The following is a 15,433-nucleotide window of genomic DNA, read 5'->3' as shown; positions in this document are numbered from 1 at the left end:
AAAAGCAAATCATAAGTTTTTTGACACTAACTGTAACAAACAAGACTGACAAAAGAAGAGAGAAACCACATACTCCATCGAGCACTTTTTTTTGGAAAAAGATATGGAAAAAGATAAAAGTAATGAATAGGACAACCCGTGCAAATTCCTGGCCACACCATCAGCATATACATAGTTTTGACTTGATCATTTTCGTCTCTTTGATATAAGATCTCTCTCTCTCTTCTCGGTCCCATGCTGGTTCGTCGTTTTCATTTCCAGACGTGGTCTAAGCAAAGCAGATCTGTGAACCCTTCTGTAACCGCGCCAAGTCCGCAGGCGACTGCGCAGCACCGTTGATGCCTGCTACCGAGATATTGGCCGCGGCAGCAGGAGCAGCAGAGATGGTGATATTCTCAGTCGGACTCGGTCCAGGCGTCGTCGCCCGAGTAGCCGGAGCAGATCGGTTGAGCGCCATATGACTCTGCACCAAATGACCGGCTGCCAGAGCCGAGCAAAGCGAAAGCTCGCCTGCCAAAACACCGGCCGCAACAATCTTCGCTAACTGGCGCGCGTTCTCACCAGGGTTAGTCGGGTGAGGACCGCGGATTCCGAGCAAGTCCAGCATCGCCGACTGCGGCTCGAGAATAGTACCACCACCAATAGTTCCGACCTCGATAGACGGCATCGACACCGAGATCTGCAAATCACCGCCGACATTCTTCATAAGCGTAATGCAGTTCGAACTCTCGACGTTCTGCGCGGGGTCCTGACCAGTCGCCAGATAGATTGCAGTAACGAGGTTAGCAGCCTGGGCGTTGAAACCACCCACGCTTCCAGCCATCGCACTACCCATCAAATTCTTCGTCACATTCAACTCCACCAACGCGTCAACGTCGGACTTGAGAACACTTCGCACAACATGGCCAGGGACAAGAGCCTCAGCGACAACACTCTTGCCGCGTCCCTCGATCCAGTTGACGGCGGCTGCCTTCTTATCCGTGCAGTAGTTTCCTGAAATAGAGACAACCTCCATATCAGGGAACCCAGCCTGCTCGGCCATGTACTTGAGCGCGTGCTCAGTACCCTTTGAAATCATATTCATTCCCATAGCATCTCCAGTAGTTGTTCGGAACCGGATAAACAGCGTCGATCCCGCAATAGCAGTCTTAAGCGAACTTAACCGCGCAAATCGCGAAGTGGAGTCAAACGCCTTCTTCATAGTCCGCTGGCCTTCCTCAGAATCAAGCCACAGCTTGGCAGCACCAGCACGCGTCAAGTTGGGGAATCGAACAGCTGGGCCACGAGTCATTCCGTCTTGAAGCAAGACAGTGGTGACACCACCACCCGCGTTCATAGCCTTGCAACCACGCATCGTCGACGCAACAAGACATCCCTCGGTGGTAGCCATCGGGATGTAAAACTTCTTGCCGTCAATGACCAATGGACCAGCAAGTCCAACAGGAATAGGCATGAATCCAATAACGTTCTCGCAGCAAGCACCAAGCACTCTTGTGAAATCATAGTGCAAGTACGGCAGACTCGAGCCTTCGAGCTTGCCATCCTCCATCGACCGTGAGACCACAGCACGGCGGATATACACCGCCCGCGTACAGTCACCGAGCTGCTTCTCGAGAGCGTAAAGAGGGATCTTTCCGCTCTTGGTAAGCGAGATAATGTCCTCATCCGAAAGTTCCTTAGTGCGGCCGGCCTTAACTAGCGCGACGGCATCGTCAACCGGCATAAGAGCAGCCTTCTTGGGCTTGATCGTGAGCTCCATACCCCCATCGTCAGAGTCCTTGTCAGAGTCAGAGTCGCGGGAGCTAGAAAGCCCGTTGGAGTACGTGGTCGTAGAGCCAGAAGTGCTAGACACACTTTTGCTCGGCACTTCAACAATCTTCTCGACAATCTTAATCTGCGGTGTGGCGCTGTACTGGCTGACCTTGAACAGGTACATGTTCAAGCCAACTGAGATGATGAGCACGACAGCTGCCCACTTGCTGAGCACGGGATCACCAATCGTGCGCGACCACGACTCAAAGATGGAATTGACCGCGTTCTCAAACTCAGACGACTTTGGTAACAGATAGTACTCCATGGGCGAAAAGACAGTGACGACAGCCGTATCCTCAAGCAGGTAAGCGTCCGAAGAAAGTGTAGACAAGGTCGAAACCACCGAGGACGGGTCAACAACACCCTTGCTATGCTCTCTGAACGGCGCAGTCGTGAGGTTGAACAGGTTGACCAAGGCAAAAGCGATAACCATAAAGGTCTTGAATTTTGAGATTGACGAATCCTTGAACGTCTTGCCGAAAATGACCGTCTCGCCATTCGGCTGGATCTTGTTCTCGCTCTCATCGACACTCTCGGCAAAGCTCTCGGCAACTCGCTCAGACACACCGTCTTCCTCGAGCGCCTTACGGATAGAAACATGTCGCTTGATACGGTTGAACTCGAGTTTGATACTGATGATAGCAGTATAAAACGTAAAGAGCATGGCAAAATCAAAAACCAAAATCCAAGTCGCAAGGAAACAAAACTGACTCAGGCCTCCGACGCCAGACAAGGCGCCAGCGATAAAGACAACGAGTTCCATGAGATAGTCAACGCAGATCTTGGGACCGACGCGCTGGACGGCGCTGACGACATCGCTCAAGTTGGGTACCTTTGAGTGGTTGAGAGCAGCACGCGCAAGCGTGTTATAGCCCTCGAATCCGACGGTGACGACGAGGAAAGGCAGACCCTCAGAAAGAAGGACCATGTTGATAGGCACGCCCATGTAGGAGGTGGTCACGAGAGCAAAGAGGAACGCGAACGAGGACGACATGATAACGGTGACAAAGAGCCAGAAGTGAGAGCCGACCTTGCGCATCGACAGGAAGAGCGAAACGAAGGTGAGGTGCATGGCGGCGTAGGCAAGGGTCATGATTGCAACGTCAAAAGTCTCGGCGCGCTATAGTGAAAAAGACCCGATAAGGGGAACCAGTTAGACACATGAAGAAAGGGAACAAAGACAGTTTCACAAAATAAACTAATAGAAGAAAGATAATGGAACATACGTGAAACTGCTGGACGAATCTCGCGTAGCTGAACTTGAACCACTCGAGCCAGACGAAGCCGCGTCGGGAGCTAGATAGATGCCAGACCCACGACGGAGAGTCAGGGGCGGTGAGGTTGTCAGAGCCGTAGAAGGGGATCAATTCACGCGCGTTCTCAATCCAATCCTCAAGAGAGTCATAAGGAATAAGCGTAGGAACGACGATGTCGCGTCCGAGGGAGGAGCTGAGAACGGGAACGGTGGAGTTGACGTCGGGTAGAGGCGCGTCAGCTGAGTCTCGCTGGAAGTGCAGTTGCAGGAAGGCGTAGTGCGCGGCAGCGGAGTACTTTGCCGGGTCGTCAATTTGTTTCCATTCAGCAGCAGGCGAGGAGCGGTAGATGTGCGCGGGCAGGAGCTGGGAAGCGGAATTGGGGACAGAGATGTTGAGGATGGAGAGGTATGCGGTGGAGGCGAGGAAGCCTATGAAGACGATAGTGTGGATGGGGTGGGTGGAAGAGGGCCGGGCAATGGCGGCCAGGACGCGGCCAACAGCGCTCGCCATGGCGGACGGCAGGAGAGAGATGGGGAAGAGAGAGAAGGGTGCGCGAAGAGAGGAAGAGGAGGAGGAGGAGGTGGAGGAGCGGACGGGGAGGAGCAGAGGAGGAGGAGAGGGTCTCAGTCAAAAAGCCAGGAGAGGCCCGGTCGCTGGCCTCGAAACCTTAATTATTTTTTGGGACCAGTTCGGGCTCGGGTTCGCTTGTCCAATTTGGGAGGCTCGGTGCCGCTTTCGGTAATTCATTTCTCGCTGACAAACCAAGTTGAGTAAGTGCTTAGTAAGTAGATCTCTACTGAGTGATTTACTGAGGATCAATTTGAATAACGACAACCAACGCCCGGAGCCCATAGTAATGTACATCTCAAAAACACACCCACGCCCAAATGCAACAACAAGAAGAAAGATAGAGCAGCGTCACATCACCGACGCGGTCATGGAATAAGAAGTCATAATCAACGTCAGAACTTGCACGACCGCCCACACGAAAGGAATCCATGTCGACATCTGCAGCGATCCCGCACTGTAGATAAGTCCAAGACTAGAATAAAGATTATAGTCAGAGTCGAGAGACTAATGCGCACGGCAAAAGCATAACAGCAAACACTACTCACATTGCACCAACTATACTGCCACTGATGACGGCGCCCACGCCGCCGATAAACATGTAGATCGCCAGAATGACCAGCGACTTTAATCTCCTATTCATCAAGACCACCCACGAACCCGCAACAAAATGCACGGCTTCATAGATAATGATCGTCCACAGACATGTAAACTTCCAGATGTCCTGCCGATAATAGAGGTAGTACTTTGTGTCCATGCGCGACGTCGTCGGCCACGACAGAGACGGAAAGTCCGGTGCTTCGTAGCCCCATGGTATATACGCCGAGTCGAACCTTCACCCAGTGTCAGTAGAAGTACAATAAACAGTCCATATTCAAGTCCACAGAAGACTCACCCTGACAACGACATAACGCGACCAACTATCCCAAACACAGCTGCAGAGCAACAACAGCAATATTGACCACAGCCGACAAACCACCAGCGCTCAGCACGTGATTCACACAAGTCCCTCAGGAGACAGTAAGCATTACCCGGCCTGAGGGACTCTCCTCACAGAGTCCACCGGGATCTTCTGGAACTTTTCGAGGCCAAGTTGAAGTTCGACAATAAAATTCATTGCCTACCCCAACTTCTGTCTCTGCTCTTTGATCTTCAGCCAGATATATTGTTTACTCAATCTGCCCTCTTGCTCTTTGCATTTTTCATATTCAGAGTAGCATAGCATAATCATCAATGTCTTCAGAAGCTGAACAGGTACGTGTCTTGTGCACTCGCTGTACTCTGCTGCCCTCTCCATGATCCATCTAACCTCTCTTTCTGTATACAGCTCAAGGCACAAGGAAACGCTGCGTTCGCGGCAAAGGACTACGACTCGGCTATCCAGTCCTTTACCGCTGCAATTGCGGCCTCTCCCACGCCAAACCACATCCTGTACTCGAACCGATCAGGCTCCTATGCCGCTAAGCACGACTACACCTCCGCGCTCGCCGACGCCGAGGAGTGCATCAAGATAAACCCTGCCTGGGCGAAGGGATACACGCGTAAGGCCGCCGCTCTGCACGGTCACGGAGACCTTGTTGCTGCGCTCGATGCCTACGAGGAAGCTCTCAAGATCGATCCCGCGAACGCGCAGGCAAAGTCTGGTCTGAAGTCTGTCAACGACGCGATTGCCGCCGAGGCCGCCGAGGACGGCACCACACCCGACATGGGTCTCGGCCAGATGTTTGACGACAGCACGATGTGGGCCAAGCTTGCGGGTAACTCGCAGACAAGCCCATACCTTGCCGACCCGGCGTTCGTCGAGAAGCTCAAGAAGATGCAGAAGAACCCACAGTCCATGAGCCAGGAGATGATGTCCGATCCAAGACTTATGCAGGTCATTTCTGTTTTGCTCGGACTCAACATGCAGATGCCCAACGGCCCTGGTGGCGACGCGGACGTGCCAATGTCGGACGCGAAGCCCGCCGAGGAGCCAGCCACGAAGGCGCCCGAGCCTGCTCCTGAGCCGGTACCGGAGCCAGAGCCGGAGGAGGAGGACAAGTCCGCAAAGGCAAAGAAGGAGGCTGATGCGGAGAAGGCGCTCGGAAACGCCTCGTACAAGTCGCGACAATTTGACGATGCGATTGCGCACTACCAAAAGGCGTGGGATCTGTTCAAGGACGTGACATACCTGAACAACCTTGCGGCTGCCGAGTTTGAGAAGGGAGATCTTGAGGGCTGCATCAAGACCTGCGAGAAGGCTATCGAGGAAGGCCGCGAGTCGCGGACGGACTACAAGATCATCGCCAAGTCGTTTGGCCGGATCGGAACCGCGTACCACAAGCTCGGCGATCTTGAGAAGTCGATCGAGTACTACAACCGTTCGCTGACCGAGCACCGGACGCCGGACGTGCTCAACAAGCTGCGCGCGGTGGAGAAGGAGAAGAAGCAGAAGGATATCGAGGCCTACATAGATCCCGAGAAGGCCGAGGCTGCGCGCGAGGAAGGAAACGCGTTTTTCAAGGCTGCGGACTGGCCCGGTGCAGTGAAGGCGTACACGGAGATGATCAAGCGCGCGCCCGAGGACGCACGAGGATACTCTAACCGCGCTGCGGCGTACTCGAAACTGTTGTCGTTCCCCGAGGCCGTGAAGGATTGCGACATTGCGATCCAGAAGGACCCTAACTTTGTGCGCGCCTACATTCGCAAGGCCAACGCGCAGTTTGCGATGCGCGACTACGTCGGCTGCTTAGAGACGCTGAAGGAGGCTACGGCGAAGGACAGTACCGGACAGAGCGCGCATGAGATTGAGCAGCTGCGGCAGAAGGCGTACACGCAGCGGTTCCAGCGACAGGCGGGCGAGACGGAGGAGCAGGCGATGGAGCGCATTAGCAAGGACCCCGAGGTTGTCTCGATCCTGAGCGATCCCGTGATGCAGTCGATCTTGGGCCAGGCGAAAGACAACCCGATGGCGCTCAACAACCATATGAAGAACCCTGAGGTCAGACGGAAGATTGAGCTGCTGGTTGCTGCGGGTGTCATTCGGACAAGATAGGTGTAAATAGTTTGGAATAAAAGTTATGTATGTCTGTATGTCTGTCAGCGGGTTGACATCATAGGCCGTATTTGGTTCGTCGGGTAAGGGTCTGGATGGCTGCAGATCGGGCGTAGCTCTCCGCATGAGCAAAGTTTTTACGAGTTCAATGATGATGATGCATTTACGATCGAAAAGCATTGTGCAAAGATCAAGTGTATTCACAAACTACATATACAAATAATTACAAAATAAACTAAATTAAGCAAAGATGTAGATCTGGCCGGGCCAGTCAGCAGGGTCGTTGAAGCGAAGGCCGATGTTGAGAGCCGAAATGGAGTCGAGCTCGGCCTGGGTGAGATCAAAGTCGGTGTGCGACAAGTTCTCGGCCAAACGGTTGGGGTTGTTTGACTTGGGAATGACGGCGATGCCGCGCTGGGTGGCCCAGCGCAGGATGACCTGGGCGGGGGTCTTGGAGTGGGCGGTCGCGATCGAGGAGATGAGGGCGTGCTCGAGGAGCAAGGGGGTCTTGAGCGCGGCCTCGGAGCCCATCTCGAGGAAGGACTGGGGCCCGAAGGAGGAGTAGCCGGTGATGGCGATGTTCTGCTGCTTGGCGAGAGCGATCAGCTTGGGCTGGGTGAGGTAGGGGTGGTGCTCGATCTGGAGGACGGAGGGGCGGATCTTGGCGTAGCGGAGGAGATCGATGAGGAGAGCACCGGCGCAGTTGGAGATTCCAATGTTCTTTGCGTATCCGAGCTCGACGGCCTTCTCAAACTCAGCCCAGGTCTCGGACAAGGGGACGTCCTCGAACTCCATGGTTCCCTTGTCGACGTCGTAGAGGAGGTTGGGAGGGTAGCGCTCGGCGGGATCGACGTACTTTTGCGAGATGGGGAAGTGGATGAGCCAGAGGTCGAAGTAGTCAAGACCCCAGTCGGCGAGCGACTTCTTGGTCATGGTGAGGACGTGCTCCTTGGAGTGGTAAGTGTTCCAGAGCTTGGAGGTGATGAAGAGCTCCTCGCGCTTGACGAGACCGTCGGCGATCGCGCGGCGGACACCTTCACCGGCCTCCTTCTCGTTGCCGTAGTCCTGGGCGCCGTCGAAGAGACGGTATCCGGACTTGATGGCGTTGTAGACGGTGTCGGCGCAGGTTTCCTGGGGAACTTTCCAGATGCCGAAGCCGACGAGGGGCATCTGCTGGCCGGAGCCGGAGAGGGTGACGGAGGGGGTAGAGACCATTGTGCGTTTGAAGAGAGAGAAAGAGGGGCGAGCGATGGATGAGGAAGCAGGTAGGAGACGGAGAGAGGCGCGAAGGACAAACATCTGGAGCAGGCGAGGAGGGTGGGAGGAGATGTTTATATAGGCCAGGGCGGGGTGGGTGCGGCGGAGGCAATTTAACCAGTGAGGCCGGCCGTGAGGGCGGAGAACGAGCAGCAGAGGGAGAGAAAGAGGAGGAAGGGGAAGTTGGAGGTGATGAAGTGATTGAAGTGGTTATATTTGTATATTATTCGGTCAATTGCGCTATTACAAAAGAAATCATCCAAACAAGAGAATAATACCACAGAAAAGAAGAACAAGAGCGACCCCGGAGCACTGCCCAAAGGGGAAAGCAGTCAAGCAGACGCGAAAAGCCGGCTATTCACAGTGCTCGCTCCATTTTAACCGCTCTTAGCCTTCCTCCGCTCCACGCTCTCGTCCCGACATACACAGACGCAGACCATCACTGCCCGGTCCTCTGTCTCTCATAACCTCCCTCTTCCCTGACAATTCCCTGCCTCCTCCGCGCAGCAGCAGCAGGTGAGACCCGCCCCCGGCGGCTAAGTTTGTAGAGTGCGCAGCAAGCGAGCGGGTAAACGGAGATATTACCCTAATCAACACCTTACCGCGCTTGCCCTTCTGAGCCGCATAAGTAAACCTTCGTTCTTCCTCTTTAGTATACTCGTCCGAGATACCTCTGCTATCCTCTGCACCGAGTTGTTCTGGTTTGCACTGTGTCTGTGCTGTATTTATTGGTTGTAGTCTACTTCAACTAAGACATAACTACAGCTGTAGCTGTATTATATTACGCCCTGTCCTCGCGGCATATGTCGGCGTAAATACCCTGCGTCCTGATTCACCCCTCCCCCTCCTCAGCCATCCCCGGCTATTTCACCTACTCGTCCATCGCGTCTGGCCTCGTCTAGTCTCTCTCTCTCCTGATGCAATCCTCCCCACCATTCCATCATGGCTGCCCTACCTCCGCACACTCGCCCCGCCGACCCGCTCCTCCTTCCACCGCTCGAGCCTCTCCTTCCGCAGATGGAATATCTTCCTCACCTGCCTGTAATCCCTCACAAACTGTCCTGCATCCAGCCCTCCGCGACTGCTGCTCCCACTCATATCCAAAAATGATCCCGCGAGCGCCTCCGACACCTGCTCGGCCTCCGCCGTAGCAGCACTCAACCGCGCCTTCAGGCCACTGCTCGAGTACGGCTGCAGTGCCGCATACATCTCCTTCTCCCGCGCATGCCACACGTCGTCCTGCTTCTGCGCCTCCCGCAGCTGCTTCTCCACCGTCGTCCGACGACTGCTCAGCGTCTCCTCCTTCGCATTGATCCGCGTCCCCGAGGCGGCAATCTTGCCAGCCAGCGTCTCTACCGCCTCGCGATGGCTCACCGACGCCGGATGCGTAGCCTCAAAGTAAGCCGTAAGCACCGCATCGTCCTCTAGCAGCTGCGCCAGATCTCCGCGCGACTTGTCTTTTAGTGATGCCGGCACAAACTGTCCGCCTGCTCCTCCTCCGACGCCTCCCAGCGGCGATCCATCCGCTCCCGCGCCCACTCGCCTAGGCGACTGCGGTGACTGCGGCGTCTGTTGTCGGCGCGGGATCGCTGGTGATGCTGGTGCAACTGCCACCGGTTTCCGCTGCTGGACCTGCGGAAGATTGTGATATTCTGGCGGCGCTACGGTCGATTGCTGATATTGCGCATTACCCTGCGGTAGCATCGTAGAGGCCGTATACTGCAACGGCATCGACGACGCTCCACTACCCCCGACAGAGTAGGACGGTGCTGATAATGGTGGTAGTCCAGGTTGTAGTCCTTGCTGCTGATGCTGTTGATGATGCTGTTGCTGGGGCGAGCCGGGGAACGGAGGCAGTGGAGGCGGAGCGTTGCTCTGCTGCTGCGTCGCCAGAAGCGAGTAATACGGCGACGGTGACGGATGCGCCATTTCAATCTTATACCGGGTTTGTACCTCGTTGAATAGATTGCTGTATGTCCGGGATCGTTACTGCGTCGTCTTGCGCAGAGAGAAACGCAGTTCGGTGTGGAGTCCAGCCTGCTGGGAGGGTCGTGCTTACGTCTGCGGGAATATTCTGAGGCGTTTGTGTTGATACGTACGGGAAAGAAGAGTAGTTGCCTTCTCAAACTGCAGACCTGAGTAATATCCAAAATAACAGTATTATTGTGAGCGTCCTCCCAAGGAAGAATAATCTATCTGCTTGTAGAAAATAAAAGGAGATTTGATATGCTGGGCAAGCTGACAGGGCGATGCTTACGTCTGTTGTCTGCATTAAAGGGATTTGTAGCCATATCTAGTTCATGCGGAGCTTATCGCAGATCATCGTTATCAGACGACCTTTTCAAATCCCCCAGATCCAGCAAATGCCCACGATCAGTGGCAGAAGCTCTTTCAAAACATTTGCATGAGCTAGACTTCGTGCCTCAGAACTGAGGTTGTCAACACCTTGGTAATCGCAGCGGAAAATGCCGAAGATGAGTGACAGCAAACCGCGCGATCTGCTTGAACTGCTGCCCTACGAGATCCGGCTGATCATCATTCCCTACCTCCCATTTCCCGCTATGAGGACTATGATGGGCTACTCGGATACCTGGAAGCATTTGATAATGAGCCATCCGAGGTATTTGCAGATCTTTGAGATCAGCATACCCTATGTCCCGGCGAAGACTGTTCCCGATTACCTCGCGCATTTCACGAGCAAAGCGGAGGGGATCGTGCGCATCAGTATTGAGAATCAGTTTGATCGTGGTATGGAGGATGCTAATAGCTGTTGGTCAAATCGATACAAGATGCCTTATGACGAATCTCAGTTTGAACTACTCACTAGAATGCTTTGGCATGATGATCCCTTGGGCGGCAAACGGGACATGCTCGGCGCTAGGGAAATCGACAGAGAGCTATACGTCTCCCTGCCGCTCTTCCTATCCCGCTACAAAGCAGCCATTATCAGAGGAAATCACGCTACCGATTTGGAATGGCACGATCCGTGGAAGATCATGCTCTCAGATCTTATCGGGAAGGAGTTATTCGTCAAGTACTTCACAACGCGTACAGTCGGGATTGATCTACGAGTAAACAAGTGGGATCCTGAGGTCTGGGGAGGAGAAAGAGGGACAGGAGAAGATGTCAGTGACAGAGCGTGGGAGATTATAGATCATGTTCGGATGCTCCATGTGCCGCTAGACGCGATGACGACGTTTTTCCGCCGAGTCGCGCAAAACAGCCGAAAATTGCAGACAAGCTACTTGAGGTTCTCCACACCACCGGGATCCTCAGCAGTGACGGTCACGAAGAGCGATATACCTCAGTTCAAGTCTTCTAAGCTTGGTGCAAAGATAGAGGTACTCATACTCTGCCCGGATGAGGATCAGGATTCGCAGCTCTGTCATCGTCCTCGCCATGTGATCTCTCAGAAATATCTGAGCGAACTGCTGTCAATAATGCCAAATCTACAAGCACTCGTTCTGCGCGATTTTCACGTGTTGGCAGATGACGACAGCGAACAGCAACACGAGCAACCGATGCTCGACCTGCGCTCCTTCAAACAACTGTGTCATGTTGATTTTTCTGGATCCGAATTTGAAAACGGGCTACCACTGCTAGACCAGCACTGCTCTAGAATCACGCTACGCCGATCGCGGCATCTTACAGATTTACTAGAAGTAGTTAAGAGCATGACCGGTGAAATCCAGACTGCTGGCTTGCTGCAACTGGAGCTAAGTGACAAGATTGACGGACTCGCGGACGACACACTTATCGGGATTCACTAGCGCTTTGACAAATGGAGTTTTTTTGATGCTAAGTGTAATATTTGCGGATCATGACACGCAATTATGAGCGCGAAGAAATTCGCAAGCTACTTATTTTTTGTCTTCTTCTTTCCATTGAATTTAACCCAAAGTGACTTTAAATGTCTCCTCCAGCTCTACTCGGCGAAGTGCCTTCTATATCTACACCCGCACCGCCGAGTCGATGCTGTCTACCTACGCTGCAGTGAAACGCGGGATCTTGCATTCCCACTCTGGAATATCGTCTAGACTATAGACCACACATTCCCACGCAGAGATATCGTCTAGACTATAGACCACAATTGTCAATGAAGACGCCCAGTTCGCTCAGCAGAGGTACTGTCATGAGGCGACAAGGCTGGCTACTCGGCCGCACCTCCAATCCCCTGTCATAAGGCTGGCTACCCACGCCGCACCTCAAGAATCCCTGCTCCACCAGATCCAGCCCCTTCGCTCTTTTTGGCAAATAGATTGACTCCTTGCGACGAGAGAATAGAATGAGCTACCCGTAGAGTAACATAGAATTAAGCCTGACTTATCCGGTCTTCCGGAGAATCAACCTTACCTTCAACCTTCATCTACTATCTTCCTAATCACTTGCGCTTTTATTACAACTCCCATTTCCTTTTCTACCAATATTCATCGCCTATCCCCTCACTATGTCACCCAACAACAACTCTACGGCGCGCGACGACGCGACTTCGTCACAGTAACCAGCTATAGTCAGTGGAGTCCGGCTGAGTCTGGGGTAAAATGCTTACTCTAATGAGGGGTTTGTGCAATCTGCTATCTTATCGATGCTTCTCCCAATCTTCTCAAATGTGGCAGTAGTTCTCGGACAGCGCGACAATCATGTTAATGTTCGCTTTGAGTCTGCTCGCCGAACTACTGGCCGATGGAAACTACAGAGAGCTCTGAAATGGAGACGGCCAACAGCAAAAACCTCAAGCTCCAGGACCTGCTTCAGGACCTGCCTCACGAGGTCCTGTTCCTTATTCTCTCCTACCTCCCGTACGAAACATTGTTAGTCCTGCAAAAGACATCGCCCTTCTGGCGGCATTTTATACACAACAGCCCAGTGTTTTGGCGCAATCTTGAATACGTCACGACTGCGGAATCAGCCGATACTAAGGGAGTCTCGCCCGGAAAAAAAACGAAAGTTGTCGAATACCTCGAGAAAAATACGCCGGAGTTGGTGTACGTGGATTATGACATCCATTACCTCGTGAAGCGCAGATATGAAACACCAGAGAAGCTTGAGTCCGTCATTCTTTTTTCTCTGCCGCGCTTTCTTTCCTTCTACGACGCAGTTAAGAGAGAAGAAGGTATTCAGGTTTGCCGGGCGAAGACCTTAAAATCAGGAGGCTACAGAGAACTCCTCTGTACCGGAAACAGTCGAGAGCAAGTACTTGGATTTGGAAGCCCTGCCTCGCGAGATCCTGCTCTTAATCATCTCGTACCTTCCGTGCAAGACTCTGGTATCCATGTGCAGTCTATCGCACTTCTGGCGCGAGCTCATATGCAATAGTCAAACATTTCGGCGCGAATTTGAGTTTATCAAAGATGGGACAGTGACTGAAGACAGTGTTGTCGCGTACATCGCGAAGAATGTGCCGGGATTCGTGCGTATCAACGCTATGAATCCGCTCTTCTGGCGGATACGAGAGGAAGAACTTCCAGCTCTTGAGGGCTCAAGAGTAGAATACGACGAAGAGATATTCCTTTCTCTGCCACGCTTCCTTGCTCGATACAGCGCAATCAAAAGGGACAACATTTCAATGCGTCGGTTCATTGACTTGTGTACTAAACAGACCGTTGAGGAGGAATGGAAAGGTGAGCGCGAACTTGATCCGATTTCTTCCGAACTAGTTTGGCATAACTTTTCGGCTCGATTCTTGTACTTGTGTTCTCCACTCAGTGATATTATGTTTGAGGACTGGTCGTTTCGTGAGATATGCACACATATTCATTTGCGCTTGAACACGTGGGATACTACGGTGTGGAAGTGCGGGAGCAATAAAGATAAATATAATTCTCGAATAGCAAGGGAGATTTTGGGAGGCGCTCGGATGCTCAGTCTTCCGCTCGATGCGATGATGTCATTTCTTTGCTCAGTCGTCGAGGATAGTCGGGTACAACCAAGTGTGGAGTACCTACGGTTCCTTGTTCAGCCAGGATCTTCAGTTACTATCGAGAGCAAGCCACTCAGATATAGCGATAAATTTGAAGGTCTACGAGTGCTTATCATTAATGATGCCAAGCAAGGGGATTCTTGTTCTCCTCCTCCTCGTCACGAGATTTCTCAGAATCTGCTGGCCCAGATTTTGCAAGCTATGCCTGACCTGAGGAAGCTTGTGCTATGCGACTTTCACGTGTCGTCTGATGATGGTAGTGGGCTGGAAAAGCAAGAGGTCCTTGATATGCGTCAGTGCAAACGTCTCCTTCGTGTTGATTTCTCCGGGACCAAGTTTGCGTGCGGTTTCCCTCTACTGAGTGATAGATTATATCATTCTATCAAGCTCTGCCGGTCCCCACATATTGCAAATATGCTTGAAGCAGGCAGTAAGGGTCTATGTGTTTTTCCAAGAACATTAACTCTCGATCTAAGTGGCAACTCCGACATCACTGATGCGATCATGTTAAACTATTTTATCCACATGTATGAACGGGGGTGTTTGACGGGCGAACTTGCGCTGAGGAATTGCCCCGGACTTGGCTTCTCGTCTCAATTGCACGAGCATCTGATGCACTACCACACGATTGACCTGAGCCGAAACAAAGCCGTCACAGATGATGTCCTATCTGGCTTGCTTCAGACTGCGGACGCGGCTAGAAAGAGGTTTAGCAATCCCTTAGCAACCAATGTCTGTCGGACGTCAATGACTGAACAGACATACAGGCGGATGATGAAGCAGAATAAGCTTGTGCATGCGTACTGGTGCGGACTTGAGGAAAGTAGGGAGAGTCTAGCAGAAAAGAGGTGGGAGGAATCGATTTCTGGCTTTATGTTATGAGACTACTAAGCTGGCGATCCGGCATATTGAGTTGAGACTGAACATCCACGCTTAACCTCAAAAAGTCTCTTTTATCTGATATTTCACTTCTTGAAGCATGCTTTTTCTTCGGGCCAGTACGCTCCCATCTCGTAAGAGCCACTATAAACTGGTCGGCTTCTACATGAAAGAATCTCAATTCATTTCAAGGATCCTCTTCCACAAGGTCCGGCCCCCTCGCTCTTTCTGGCGAAAGGATAGAATGCGATAACCAGTAGAGTCAAACTTAAGAAAGCCTGACTTACTCGGTCTTCCTGGTAATCAACCATCATCTGCGATCTCTATATTGACTTGTGCTTCCACTTCGACTTCCATTTGTAACTCTGTGCATTGCTTATCGTTTCACTATGTTCTCCAACAACAGCTTTACGGCCTGCGACGACGCAAGTTCGTCAAACATCGTCCCTTCCACATGAATGTTGTCACATAGAGTATCATTGATACAAAGACAGAACCATACAAGACTGATTAATTTGAGTTGCACTGATCTTCCTTGCAGTAGCTGATGACTTGGCTACAGCAGTACGTGACTATATATTATCCATCTTTGCTTATAATCCATATGCAACAAAAGAGAAGCGATAATCAATACACCTCCAATAGATCTCAGTGTGAAGGTGCTGTTATACTGGCGAGAAGACTAAGAGTGAGCCTGCGTAGATTCCC

The 15,433-nt window shown here is 52.3% G+C and overlaps 7 protein-coding genes across 7 annotated transcripts; 3 read left to right on the top strand and 4 right to left on the bottom strand.

Annotated features, from left to right (window-relative positions):
* Positions 1–140: 140 nt before the first annotated feature.
* BZA70DRAFT_153423 (hydroxymethylglutaryl-coenzyme A reductase-domain-containing protein) lies at positions 141–3,941 on the bottom strand. Its single transcript, XM_064909725.1, has 2 exons — positions 3,039–3,941; positions 141–2,932 (listed from the first exon to the last, which is right to left on the bottom strand). The coding sequence occupies exons 1-2, from the start codon at positions 3,576–3,578 to the stop codon at positions 269–271; spliced, it is 3,204 nt and encodes a 1,067-aa protein (XP_064768378.1). The 5' UTR covers positions 3,579–3,941; the 3' UTR covers positions 141–268.
* BZA70DRAFT_277880 (uncharacterized protein) lies at positions 3,877–4,551 on the bottom strand. The gene is made up of 2 exons (XM_064912520.1): positions 4,184–4,551; positions 3,877–4,110 (listed from the first exon to the last, which is right to left on the bottom strand). Exons 1-2 carry the CDS (start codon positions 4,390–4,392, stop codon positions 3,987–3,989), a joined length of 333 nt encoding a protein of 110 aa, XP_064768377.1. The 5' UTR covers positions 4,393–4,551; the 3' UTR covers positions 3,877–3,986.
* A 181-nt stretch (positions 4,552–4,732) lies between these two features.
* On the top strand, positions 4,733–6,789 carry BZA70DRAFT_153433 (uncharacterized protein). The gene is made up of 2 exons (XM_064909726.1): positions 4,733–4,889; positions 4,963–6,789. Exons 1-2 carry the CDS (start codon positions 4,869–4,871, stop codon positions 6,667–6,669), a joined length of 1,728 nt encoding a protein of 575 aa, XP_064768376.1. The 5' UTR covers positions 4,733–4,868; the 3' UTR covers positions 6,670–6,789.
* Positions 6,790–6,831: 42 nt separating this feature from the next.
* Positions 6,832–7,985, bottom strand: BZA70DRAFT_277875 (NADPH-dependent D-xylose reductase II,III). Its single transcript, XM_064912519.1, has one exon. The coding sequence runs from the start codon at positions 7,966–7,968 to the stop codon at positions 6,910–6,912; it is 1,059 nt and encodes a 352-aa protein (XP_064768375.1). The 5' UTR covers positions 7,969–7,985; the 3' UTR covers positions 6,832–6,909.
* A 637-nt stretch (positions 7,986–8,622) lies between these two features.
* Positions 8,623–10,263, bottom strand: BZA70DRAFT_277874 (uncharacterized protein). Its single transcript, XM_064912518.1, has one exon. The coding sequence runs from the start codon at positions 9,853–9,855 to the stop codon at positions 8,878–8,880; it is 978 nt and encodes a 325-aa protein (XP_064768374.1). The 5' UTR covers positions 9,856–10,263; the 3' UTR covers positions 8,623–8,877.
* On the top strand, positions 10,250–12,075 carry BZA70DRAFT_277873 (uncharacterized protein). The gene has a single exon (XM_064912517.1). It carries the CDS (start codon positions 10,392–10,394, stop codon positions 11,694–11,696), a length of 1,305 nt encoding a protein of 434 aa, XP_064768373.1. The 5' UTR covers positions 10,250–10,391; the 3' UTR covers positions 11,697–12,075.
* Positions 12,076–12,633: 558 nt separating this feature from the next.
* Positions 12,634–14,728, top strand: BZA70DRAFT_267186 (uncharacterized protein; the record flags this gene model as incomplete). The annotated part of the gene is made up of 2 exons (XM_064911085.1): positions 12,634–13,047; positions 13,076–14,728. The coding sequence occupies 2 exons, from the start codon at positions 12,634–12,636 to the stop codon at positions 14,726–14,728; spliced, it is 2,067 nt and encodes a 688-aa protein (XP_064768372.1).
* Positions 14,729–15,433: the final 705 nt, after the last annotated feature.

Source organism: Myxozyma melibiosi (assembly GCF_037950935.1).
Source record: "Myxozyma melibiosi strain Phaff 52-87 chromosome Unknown BZA70scaffold_5, whole genome shotgun sequence".
NCBI classification, from domain to species: Eukaryota; Fungi; Ascomycota; class Lipomycetes; order Lipomycetales; family Lipomycetaceae; genus Myxozyma; species Myxozyma melibiosi.
The sequence above is the reverse complement of the archived record's forward strand: the minus strand, read 5'-3'. Positions and strand labels throughout refer to the sequence as shown.

Bases quoted from the DNA above. Each gene is read 5' to 3' on its own strand.
- BZA70DRAFT_277874 (XM_064912518.1), bottom strand. From the start codon at position 9,855: ATGGCGCATCCGTCACCGTCGCCGTATTACTCGCTTCTGGCGACGCAG.
- BZA70DRAFT_277875 (XM_064912519.1), bottom strand. From the start codon at position 7,968: ATGTTTGTCCTTCGCGCCTCTCTCCGTCTCCTACCTGCTTCCTCATCC.
- BZA70DRAFT_277880 (XM_064912520.1), bottom strand. From the start codon at position 4,392: ATGGACACAAAGTACTACCTCTATTATCGGCAGGACATCTGGAAGTTT. The intron at 4,111-4,183 runs GTGAGTAGTGTT...TCTTTATTCTAG, and splicing joins GGCAGTATAGTTGGTGCAAT to TCTTGGACTTATCTACAGTG.
- BZA70DRAFT_153433 (XM_064909726.1), top strand. From the start codon at position 4,869: ATGTCTTCAGAAGCTGAACAG. The intron at 4,890-4,962 runs GTACGTGTCTTG...TTCTGTATACAG, and splicing joins TGTCTTCAGAAGCTGAACAG to CTCAAGGCACAAGGAAACGC.
- BZA70DRAFT_277873 (XM_064912517.1), top strand. From the start codon at position 10,392: ATGCCGAAGATGAGTGACAGCAAACCGCGCGATCTGCTTGAACTGCTG.
- BZA70DRAFT_153423 (XM_064909725.1), bottom strand. From the start codon at position 3,578: ATGGCGAGCGCTGTTGGCCGCGTCCTGGCCGCCATTGCCCGGCCCTCT. The intron at 2,933-3,038 runs GTATGTTCCATT...TTTTCACTATAG, and splicing joins GATTCGTCCAGCAGTTTCAC to CGCGCCGAGACTTTTGACGT.